Here is a 10,834-nt window from a genome sequence, read left to right as displayed (position 1 = left end):
CTGTGCCTAACAACACATGGCAAACAGTGCATATGAGGCAATGGTAAAAGGAGAAACAGAAAGAAATTCAACATTTTAATTTTGATATAAATTATGTAAATACTTTCCAAAAAGTATCTAAGATATGCCACTGTACAACATATAAAAATGGTATCTGAGAAGCTAGAGACGATAAACTGTAAATAAGGCACCAAGTTTATTTACACTCATAATTGCATCCTAAACTGTTTGATAATTCATATTTACAACCCCCCATAAAGTTTTTGTATTTTGGATTAGTCCTTCACATTTTCTGATATTTGGTATAATGTTCAAACACACTTCATACACTGATCTCTCCTTAAACCACTCACAAGATAAATAAATACTGTAGAAAAAAATTAGATTACTTGAAGGCTTGATCTTCTATTTACTTCAAGTTAAGAGTCAGTTCCTTGTGATGATATACTACACGAGTGAAGAATTCACAAATTGTTTGTAATTCAAAAAAGTGTATTAACTCTGTTCAAGTACTACTGAATAAAACTAAAATGAATCTGTGAAGTAGCAATCTGATTAACAGGCTGGTTATGTCCCATCACTCTCATAGTCTTCTATTATTATGTCTTCTTCTTCTGTGTCTCCTTGGGATGAAAAGGGCTGAGGCTGGCTGGCAGGCAGTTCACTCCCACTATTCTGACTCAAAGAAAGAGACCAGGTTTCGGGTTCAGAGGTTTGAGTGGGTTTACCCAGAGCTTCCTCTGCAGGCAGTCCTCCATCAAGCTGGGCTTCATCTCCACTGTCAGTGCCTAACATTCCATGTTCCCTGTCAGTCAGGGCTTCCATTTTCAATCTGGCCGATTCACAGTACATTTGATTCAAGAAGGTTAGATAAAATAGAAAGAAAAATAAAAGAATTTTTAATTAAAAAAAAAGATTCACAGTACAGAGATTAGTAACAACCAAAGGAGGGGATCCCTTTAAACTACACCACGAGGCTGGGTGCGGTGGCTCACGCCTGTAATCCTAGCACTCTGGGAGGCTGAGGCGGGTGGATCGCTCAAGGTCAGGAGTTCGAGACCAGCCTGAGCAAGAGCGAGACCCCATCTCTACTAAAAATAGAAAGAAATTATCTGGCCAACTAAAACATATATAGAAAAAATTAGCTGGGCATGGTGGCGCATGCCTGTAGTCCCAGCTACTGGGGAGGCTGAGGCAATAGGATCGCTTAAGCCCAGGAGTTTGAGGTTGCTGTGAGCTAGGCTGACGCCATGGCACTCACTCTAGCCAGGGCAACGAAGTGACACTGTGTCTCAAAAAAAAAAAAAAAAACTGGGCACAAAACAAGGACTTACAAAAGAAATATGAACGGTAACTAAATAAATTCTTCAACCTCACTTGTAATTTTAAAAATGGAAATTAAAATAATAAGCTACTGCTGTCATTTTCCAAACTGGCAAAGATACTTTTAAAATGGTAAAACTCAGTGTTAGCAAGGGTTAGGAGAAAAGAATATACTGATACATTGTAAATGGATATAAAACTGGCAAAATATTCCTGCAATAAAGAGGAAAAGCCTCAAAAAGTATATGCCTATTGATCTTGCAATTTCATTTCTAGGAATTCATCCTAAGTAAATAGTATTTGATGTGCTACAAGGCTGGAATAGTAAAAGCTGAAAAGAAGCTAAATGTACAAAAATAAGGTATAGGTTGAATTACAGGTAACCATGCAGCCATTAAATATTAAGTTAAAAATAAATATTTAATAAATACTAAATATTATCAACATGATCCAAAGATCATGTTAAATATGGCCAGGCGCAGTGGCTTACGACTGTAATCCTAGCACTTGGGAGGCCAAGGTGGGAGGATCCCTTGAGGCCCCAGGTTTGACAGCAGCCTGAGTAACATATTGAGACCCCATCTCTTTAAAAATCAGCCAGGGCATGCTGCCATATGCCTGTAGTCCCCATTACTGAGGAGGCTGAGGCAAGAGGACTAATTAAGTCCAGGAGTTTGAGGTTGCAGAGAGCTATGATGATGCCACTGCACTCCAGGTTGGGCAACAGAGTGAGACCCTGTCTCAAAACAACAACAAACATGTCAAATATGCTCAACAGTCAACATTAATCAAAGATAACAGTACTAGTCATTGTAATATATAGCACTGATAAATATGCTTCCCAAGTCAGGTCAAGTAGTTGAACCAATAATAAAACAGTGAAGACTCCCATTCATTTAATTATATCTTAGGAGGAAAAAGACAAGAGAAGATAATTGTCCTTTCTTTATTTTGATGTAATAATCTTGGAAGGGAAAGGAGCTAGCAAAGATAGCTAGTCTTGCTTTGATTCAGAGAGATGTGAGCGGAAAAGTAAAGTTTATAAAAGGTCTACAGATCACAGCCCAGTGGGATGCTGCTTCACGGTCCATCCATCATAGACTTTCTGTGCTAGGAAAGACAGCTCCACATAGCTAAGCCATGACCCAGAAAGAAAACACTAACACTACAAAGGTCTTATTGAATCTATGAGGACAGAGGGGGAAAAGGCCAGAACACACGAGTTTTCCATTTGGGACTAGGAATAGGAGAAAAGGTAGGAGGGGTAATAGGTGCCATTTCTATCATTTACTTTTGTCCATGCATCCAGTAAGCAAGCCTTTTTATAACCTTTAAAAAATGCCTGAGTGCTTAACTCAATCTCACAAATGAGCTAAGTTAAACTGAAGTATAGGCTTTGTATTAATCACTGATATTGGCCCAGAAGCTATTTTCCAATAAAATGAACAGTATAGACACAGATATCTCTATTTTTTTTTGGTCTGAATTTTCTAAAATGAGAAAATATAAAGAACACTGCTACTTTTACGGCAGTTCCTGGTTACTGCAGGTCTTCAAGCATACGCTAAGAACACCTCTTGGTAGGAAAGCTGAAAAGGTGTTTATAGATATGCAAGATTTGTTGAACTAGAGGATTTTAAAGATTCCTCTACCTGTGTGATTCCATGATTCTTGAGTCTGGTATATTCCATTGGGAGTAAGTGAAAATATGCTGTTATATTTAATAAAATGAAGAGTCTATAATACAATTATATGGGTTTTAATCACTATGTATAATACATATTTCTTGGATTTTACAAATAACATTCATTAATTTATATTAAACATATTCAGTTGACATTTCAGTGACAGCTCTTTGGAAATTAAGATGATCAGCTTACCTTCCAAAGTGTCGCTTCAGTGGAAGCCTTCCAATATCTTGGATAAAAGAAATCTGAGCTGAAAACACATTTTAAAAAAATTTTAAATAATTTTCTAAAGAAAATCTCCAAATGGCCAGTAAGCACATGAAAAGATGCTTCACTAATCTTCACATCACTAATCTTTAAGGAAATGTAAAGCTAAGCTACAGTGAGATATACACTTCACACCTGTTAGGATAACTATTATCAACAAACAGAAAACAAGTGTGGCAAAGATGTGGCGAAATTGGAACCTTTTGCATTGCTGATGGGAATATAAAGCATTGTAGCCATTGTGGAAAATAGTATGGTAGGTCTTCAAGAAATTAAAAGTAGTAGTATTAGCTGGGAGTGGTGGCTCACACCTGTATTCCCAGCTACTTGGGAGGCAGAAGCGGGAGAATCGCTTGAGTCCAGGAGTCTGTGACAAGCCTGGGCAACATAGTGAGACCCCATCTGAAAAAAAAAATTATCATATGCTCCAACAATTCCTCTTCAGGGTATATACCCAAAAGAACTGAAAGCAGGGTCTCAAAGATATTACCATGTTCATCGCAGCATTATTCATAATAGTGAAAAGGTAGAAGCAATCTAAGTGTTAATCAAGAGATGAATGGATAACTAAAATGTGGTACATATATACAATGGAATATTATTTAGCTTAAAAAAGGAAGGTAATTCTGACACATGCTACAACACAGATGAACCTTGATGACATTATGCAAAATGAAATAAACCACTCACAAAAGAACAAATATTGTATCATTTCACTTAGATGAAGTACCTAGAGTAGTCAAATTTATAGAGACAGAAAGTAGAATGGTGGAGGAGGGGGATGTAGGGAGTTAATGTTTAATGGTTACAGAGTTTCAGTTTTGCAATATGAAAAAATTGTGGAAACTGGTTGCAGAACAAGGTGAATATACTTAAAAACAACTGCACTATAGACTTAAAAATCATTAAGATAACAAATTAAACTTACCACAATTCAAACTTCAAAAAGAAAAAGAATGACATAATAGACTTAAAGGATGATAGCATGAGGTCTTGGATACCCACTCCCTCGTGAGATAATCAAAACTGCTGAAAACTATAAAAAACATGAATTGTTTAAGGTCTCTGGAAATTGTCCTAAGGGCATACAGCAAATGAGGAAACATTTATTCAAGAACATCTAAGGCATTTGAGCCACTATCTCCTCCCTCCCTTCCACACCCCTAGCTCAACTTGATGGAAACTTCATTCCAGGTGGGGGCAGCCAAGAACAAAGGGCTCCCTCCCACATGAGTGTGGCAGAATGTTCCTGGGCTCCCTTTCTCCACCAAGCCCAGGCTCATAGGACAGAGGTTCTATCCCAGGGGCACTGAATTCTCTTCCAAGTACAATCTCCCTCACCCCAGTTCATCAGTGTAGCAGAGGGTCCACAATGGGAAAGCAAGCCAAAACGAACAGCAGTTACCTCCACAGCTGGGCACCCACCCAGGATGTGGCTCAAAGATTTTGCCCAGGGAGAGGAAGTCCATAGGAAAAGAGAGCTCTAAAGGTTTCCCCAAGGGAACTGACTTTATTTGAAACATGAAGTGGGGAAGTTCAAGCCAAAGGGCACCCCTGAAACAAGCTCCTCTTAATTAAGAACAATAAGGTAAAAGTAAGCCAACTAGTTCATAAGAAAGAACCAGGCAAAGAGACAAATAAGAAGAGCCCTCTTGGGTTCAGAACAAACTTCAAAGACTGGCCTCAATGCCTATATCTGCCCAAATGTAACTGGAGCAGACTGTGGAGAAATTTTTGTTCCAGGGCACTGTTGGAAATAGAGCAGTCAGCCAGCAATTAGTGGAGCCTAATTAGGTGAGTGTGGTATGAATGAAGCAGAGAGCTATAGAGAGAGATCAGAGAAAGAGACAAAGAGAGCCCTGCTAAAATCATCATCCTCCCAACATAATGGGCACACCCAAGGCTGAGTTTTTCTGAAGAGGGACAAAGGCTTCATACTGCAGGAGAAGACAGACTTCATCAAAATAGTTTAGCCAAGTCACTAAACAAATAAACAAGCAAACAGTTAAAACAAGTCCCAGAGGAGGAAAATTAATAACCAGAGTTCCTATAATACATATTCCCTAAAATGTCTAATTTTCAACAAAAAATTATGAGACATGTGAAGAAACAGAAAGTGTAACCCACACACAGGAAAAAGGTGGCTAAAAGAAACTGGTTTTGAGAGGGCCCAAACATTAAACGTAATGGAAGAAGAATTCAAAGGAGCCATTGTAAATATTTTCAAAGTACAAAAGGAAATCATGCTTAAAGCAGTAAAGAAAGCTACAATGACAATGTCTCATCAAAAAGAGAACATCTGCCAGGCCCAGTGGCTTATGCCTGTAATCCCAGCACTTTGGGAGGACGAGAAGGGATGACTGGTTGAGGCCAGGAGTTTGAGACCATCCTGGGCAACATGGTAAGACCCTGTCTCTACAAAAAAATTAAAAAAAAAATTGGCCAGACATGGTGGCACGCACTTGTACTTCCAGCTATTTGGGAGACTTAGGCAGGAGGATCACTTGAGCCCAGGAGGTTGAGGCTGCAGTGAGCTACATTAGCACCACTACACTCTAGACTGGGCAACAGAGTAAGATCCTGTCTCAATTAAAAAAAAAAAAAAAAGAATATCAACATGAGAAAGAAATTATACAGACATAATGCAATCAAAAATAAAGAGGAAACAGAATAAAGAAATATGAATAAAGTCTCAGAAAAATGTGGGACACCTTTAAACATACCAACATACCCTGATGAAGGACAGAAGGATAGAAAGAAAGGAGCAGAAAAGATAAAAAATTTTGAAAATGACATAGTAAATAAAAGTGGAAGAAATGAGATAAAAATTGATAATGAAAAAAAGCCAAAATATCCTACTTTTGACTAAATTTAATAAAACTTTTTAAGTTTGCAAATCTAATACTATGAGAGCTCTTGGATACTTGCCTTTTTTTTTTTTTTTTTGAGATAGGGTCTCACTCTGTTGCCTGGGCTAGAGTGCAGTGGCGTCACCATAGATCACTGCAACCTCAAACTCCCAGGCTCAAGTGATCCTCCTGCCTTGGCTCTCCCTAAGTGCTAGGATTACAGGAGTAAGCCAGCACATCTAGCCTTAATATTTTTAATATTACACAAATTCTCTATTCTATCTTGAAGAACAGCACTACAGATATATGACCATTAAAAGAGAAACTGAGGGTAAAATTCGTAAAGTTCATAAAAAGGCAAATCTCAGAAGACATGTAACTTGTGCAAGTGTGCACTGCTATAGGTATACTAATGTTTGTGGAATTATTTATAATTTCAAAACTTGAAAATAAAATGTAAATACATTATTAATGGACATTTTTCTACTATTTAAATCAACCAATATGTCTATTAATACGGTTAAGTGAAATTGTAAATTTTGAAAAAAAGAGAGTTAGATTTGAATATACTTTACCACTGCTTTTTTGACCTTAACTTATAAAATAGGAAAGGCTATCCATGGTAAGTGATATAAGTAAATTAAACCTTATCTCATTCTACATGTTTCTAAATGCACAGAAGAAAGTCTGGAAGAATTTACATTAATTTGTTCAAAGCAAATCGTGATTATAGGGAGGCACTTTCAATTTTTACTATATATACCTCTGTATTGTCTGATACATGTTTTCTTTTTCTTTTTTTGAGACAAGAGTCTCACTCTGTCACTTCAGTGCAGTAAAGTCATCATAGCTTACTACAATCTCACACTCTTGGGCTCAAGCAATCCTCCTGCCTTGGCCTCCCACAGTGCTGATTACAGGCATGAGCCATCTCGCCCGGCCTGTCTGATGCTTTTTTAAAACAAAAAGCGTCTATTAATTCTGGATCAAAAAATAAAAAAGGAAAACATACAGATCAATTTATACAGCAGTAAGTTAGCCCACAAAAAGATACTGATATAAAATACTACTTCTTTGCAAAAAGAAAAACTTGTTATTACCTTGGTTTCTCATTGGAATGGTTAGCATAGCAAGGTATGGCAATAGCTGAGTTTGAAGGCATAAAGCTGGCAGGCAGAAGTCAGAAAAAAGTGCTTTTGCTGTCAAGCAATTTTCCCGATACTGTATAGAAAACAAAAAGATGAAAGGAAAAACAAAATTTAAAATGTGGTTATACATTCCTAGACAAACTAAGTTTATTGTATCACAAAGTATGTGGGTTTATATACCACAAATATACTCTTAAGAGTTTATGCAATTAGTTCTTTATAATTTTTCTACTATTACCTAATAAAGCATTTTACCTACACAATTATTTCACATTTGACATAACAAAAATTTTTTAAAAAGAGACTTAATGTATAAGATAATCTCAAAACTCAAAAGAATTCAGTTTAGGAGCATACACATCACAAATACATGAAAGACTGTAAAAATATTATTCCTCAATTAAATAATTTAGTTTCTTAAGTCAACACAATGTTAGGCTGATGAGGAGAAAAGCACGATCCCTGCCTTCAAGGCAGTTACAGTCTTAGAAAGAGGACTCATATATATAGCTATAATGTAAAGTTAATACATATGCTATAAAGGGCAAAGCAAGTCAATAAAGTATATATTAAATAAATTGCTTAAAAATCATGAAATTCTCCAAGAAATCAACTGGAAAAAAATTCTTAGGTAATAAACTATAGGCTCACATTTAGCCATATGATTTTAGATCTGCAAGGCATCTGAGAGAGATGAACCAGTTCAGGGGTGACAAATTCAGATATTACAGAAATCAGGCAGGCAATATAATAAGTGAATGGACTAGCTGGGGACAGTGGTACCTACTACTCTCTTCTCAAAGGGAAAGATGCTACTTGGCTTCAGCTGATTGCTGCCATGTAGAAATATGAGGCAGTGTTATCTCACTTTCCATTTTTTTCCAGGAAATTTCAGAAATCTGAAGCTAGAAATGCAAATCTGAGTCTTAATTATTATACTAATTTTTAAAGACTGGTAATTAATTTAAAAAATCTGTTGTATATGTTGCACTCAACTTGTAGGCCTCTCATTTTTAGCCTTTAAATAATTCCTTTACATTTATAGCTGTGGACACTAAGCACATTAGGTAAAATAACTTACTCAGAAGGTTAGAGTCAAAGCTAGGATTTATTTTTTGTTTTTTTAAAAATTAATTAGTTAATTAAAATTAACAAACATCGTATATATTTGTGGTAAAGAATGTAATGCTTTGAAACACGTTTACAAGGTGGAATGGCTAAATCAAGCCAATTAACATATGTATTACCTCACATACATATCCTTTTTGTTGTGGTGAGAACACTTAAAATCTACTCCCCTAGTGATTATCAAGTATATAGTACCTTCTTATTAACTATAGTCACCATGTTGTACGTACAATAGATCTCCAGAACTTATTCCTCCCTAACTGAAATTTTACATCCTAGGGTTTTTTTAAATCAGCTTTCCCAGGTTGAACTAGGGTCATTATTGATTAGAACTAAAATATAAGTATACTTTAATTCTAATAAAAGTCAAGTAATAAAATAGGCATGTGCTTTCAAATCTTTAGGTTTTTTCATTAAAAAAAGAACACATTTTAGAGTGTCCTTTTTATGTTTTATCATAATTCTCAGAAAATTGTGGGCCTTAGCAATTATCTTATTACAAATAAAACATTTTTCTATTTTTTTTACTTTTTAACAAATAACAGCTTTGAGATATAATTGACATACCATAAAGTTCACTTATTGAAAGAGTACAATTCTTTTTTTTTTATTTTAGCATATTATGGGGGTACAAAAGTTTAGGTTACGTATATTACCCTTGCCCACTCCCCCATTCCTTTTTTACCTTTTTATTTATTAGAAACCACTGGGGTTTGTGCAAGGGTCGAAAACTTGATCCTCTTACTTGGCAATGAGCAAATCCTCGGGCTTTGTTGGAATGTATCACACCTCTTGTAGCTATAGATGTACTATATTCCCTGAGTAAAGAGCGTGTCTAGCAAATGAGAGACAAGATGTAAAATAAATAAGAGATTTATAAAATATTATTATTGGTACTGACATACAAAAGAAGACTAACCATACTCAGTTTCTATGTGCTTAGTTTTTTCAACATCACCACAGCCCTATAAGTAATAGTGGTACAAAGTTATCTAAAGCACATTCAATTGAGACATAACAATCAAATGCAATGCATAAACCCTAATTCGATTTTCAATATGCATTGAGGGGGGCATAATTTAAAATATAGTTTTGAGGCAAATGTGGAAATCTCAATGGGGATAATATGTTACCAAATTAATGTTAACTTTCTTAGATATGATAATGCTATGGTGGTTATAATATAACAATGTCCTTATGCATGCTTAAGTATTAGGTGTCATGATATTTGCAATTATTTTCCAAATTATTTTGGAATTGCAAATAATTTTTCCAATTATTTTGGCTGCAAATTCAGCCAAAAACAGGTGTGTAAATACATAGAGAGATTAAGCATATGTGGCAAAATGTGAAAAATGGGGGAACAAAAATTAAGATATACAAGTGGGCACTGTATTATTCTTTTAACTTATCTAAAGGCAGGAGAATTTCAAAACAGAAACAATCATTTCAAAAATTAAGCAAATGCAATTGCTGAGTAAAGAAACTGTATCATAAATGGTTTTCTTTATATCTTTTCTAATTTTAGTTATTACTGTTATTTTAATATAACATAGACAAATACTAACATATCAAAACAGTGTTGTCGTCGGCCGGGCGCGGTGGCTCACGCCTGTAATCCTAGCACTCTGGGAGGCCGAGGAGGGTGGATTGCTCGAGGTCAGGAGTTCGAGACCAGCCTGAGCAAGAGCGAGACCCCGTCTCTACTAAAAAAATAGAAAGAAATTATATGGCCAACTAAAAATCTATATAGAAAAAATTAGCCGGGCATGGTGGCACATGCCTGTAGTCCCAGCTACTCGGGAGGCTGAGGCAGTAGGATCGCTTAAGCCGAGGAGTCTGAGGTTGCTGTGAGCTAGGCTGACGCCACGGCACTCACTCTAGCCTGGGCAACAAAGCGAGACTCTGTCTCAAAAAAAAAACCAAAAAAAACAGTGTTGTCCAACAGAACTTCCTGCAATGATGGAAATGTTTTTTATCTGGGCTGTTAAAAAGGTAGCTATCAGCCACATGTTAAAAAGGTCCTAGAGATGTGGCTAGTGTGACTGAGGAACTGAATTTCTAATTTAATTTAAATTAATTTAGATTTAATTAGCCACAGGTGGTTAGTGGCTCCTATACTCGTCAGGGCAGAATTAAGATGTATGCAAGAAAAAATAAAAATTTTGGCCGGGCGAGGTGGCTCACGCCTGTAATTCTAGCACTCTGGGAGGCCGAGGCGGGCGGATCATTTGAGCTCAGGAGCTAGAAACCAGCCTGAGCAAGAGTGAGACCCCATCTCTACTAAAAATAGAAAGAAATTAGCTGGAAAATTAAAAATATATAGAAAAAATTAGCCGGGCATGGTGGCAAATGCCTGTAGTCCCAGCTACTAGGGAGGCTGAGGCAGAAGGATTGCTTGAGCCCAGGAGCTTGAGGTTGCTGTGAGCTA

The 10,834-nt window shown here is 36.4% G+C and overlaps 1 protein-coding gene across 4 annotated transcripts in view; it reads right to left on the bottom strand.

Annotated features, from left to right (window-relative positions):
• Positions 1–62: 62 nt before the first annotated feature.
• RAD17 (RAD17 checkpoint clamp loader component) overlaps positions 63–10,834 on the bottom strand; it is a 30,305-nt gene continuing 19,533 nt past the window's right edge. For all 4 annotated transcript variants that reach the window (XM_045566056.1, XM_045566058.1, XM_045566059.1 and 1 more), the window contains 4 exons: positions 9,089–9,238; positions 7,228–7,348; positions 3,204–3,261; positions 63–832 (listed from right to left, as the gene is read on the bottom strand). In XM_045566056.1, the coding sequence (XP_045422012.1) occupies positions 568–832; positions 3,204–3,261; positions 7,228–7,348; positions 9,089–9,238 (594 nt within the window). In that variant the 3' untranslated portion in view covers positions 63–567. The remainder of the gene's footprint in view (positions 833–3,203; positions 3,262–7,227; positions 7,349–9,088; positions 9,239–10,834) is intronic.

This window comes from Lemur catta, chromosome 12 (genome assembly GCF_020740605.2).
Source record: "Lemur catta isolate mLemCat1 chromosome 12, mLemCat1.pri, whole genome shotgun sequence".
Classification (NCBI taxonomy): Eukaryota; Metazoa; Chordata; class Mammalia; order Primates; family Lemuridae; genus Lemur; species Lemur catta.
The sequence above is the reverse complement of the archived record's forward strand: the minus strand, read 5'-3'. Positions and strand labels throughout refer to the sequence as shown.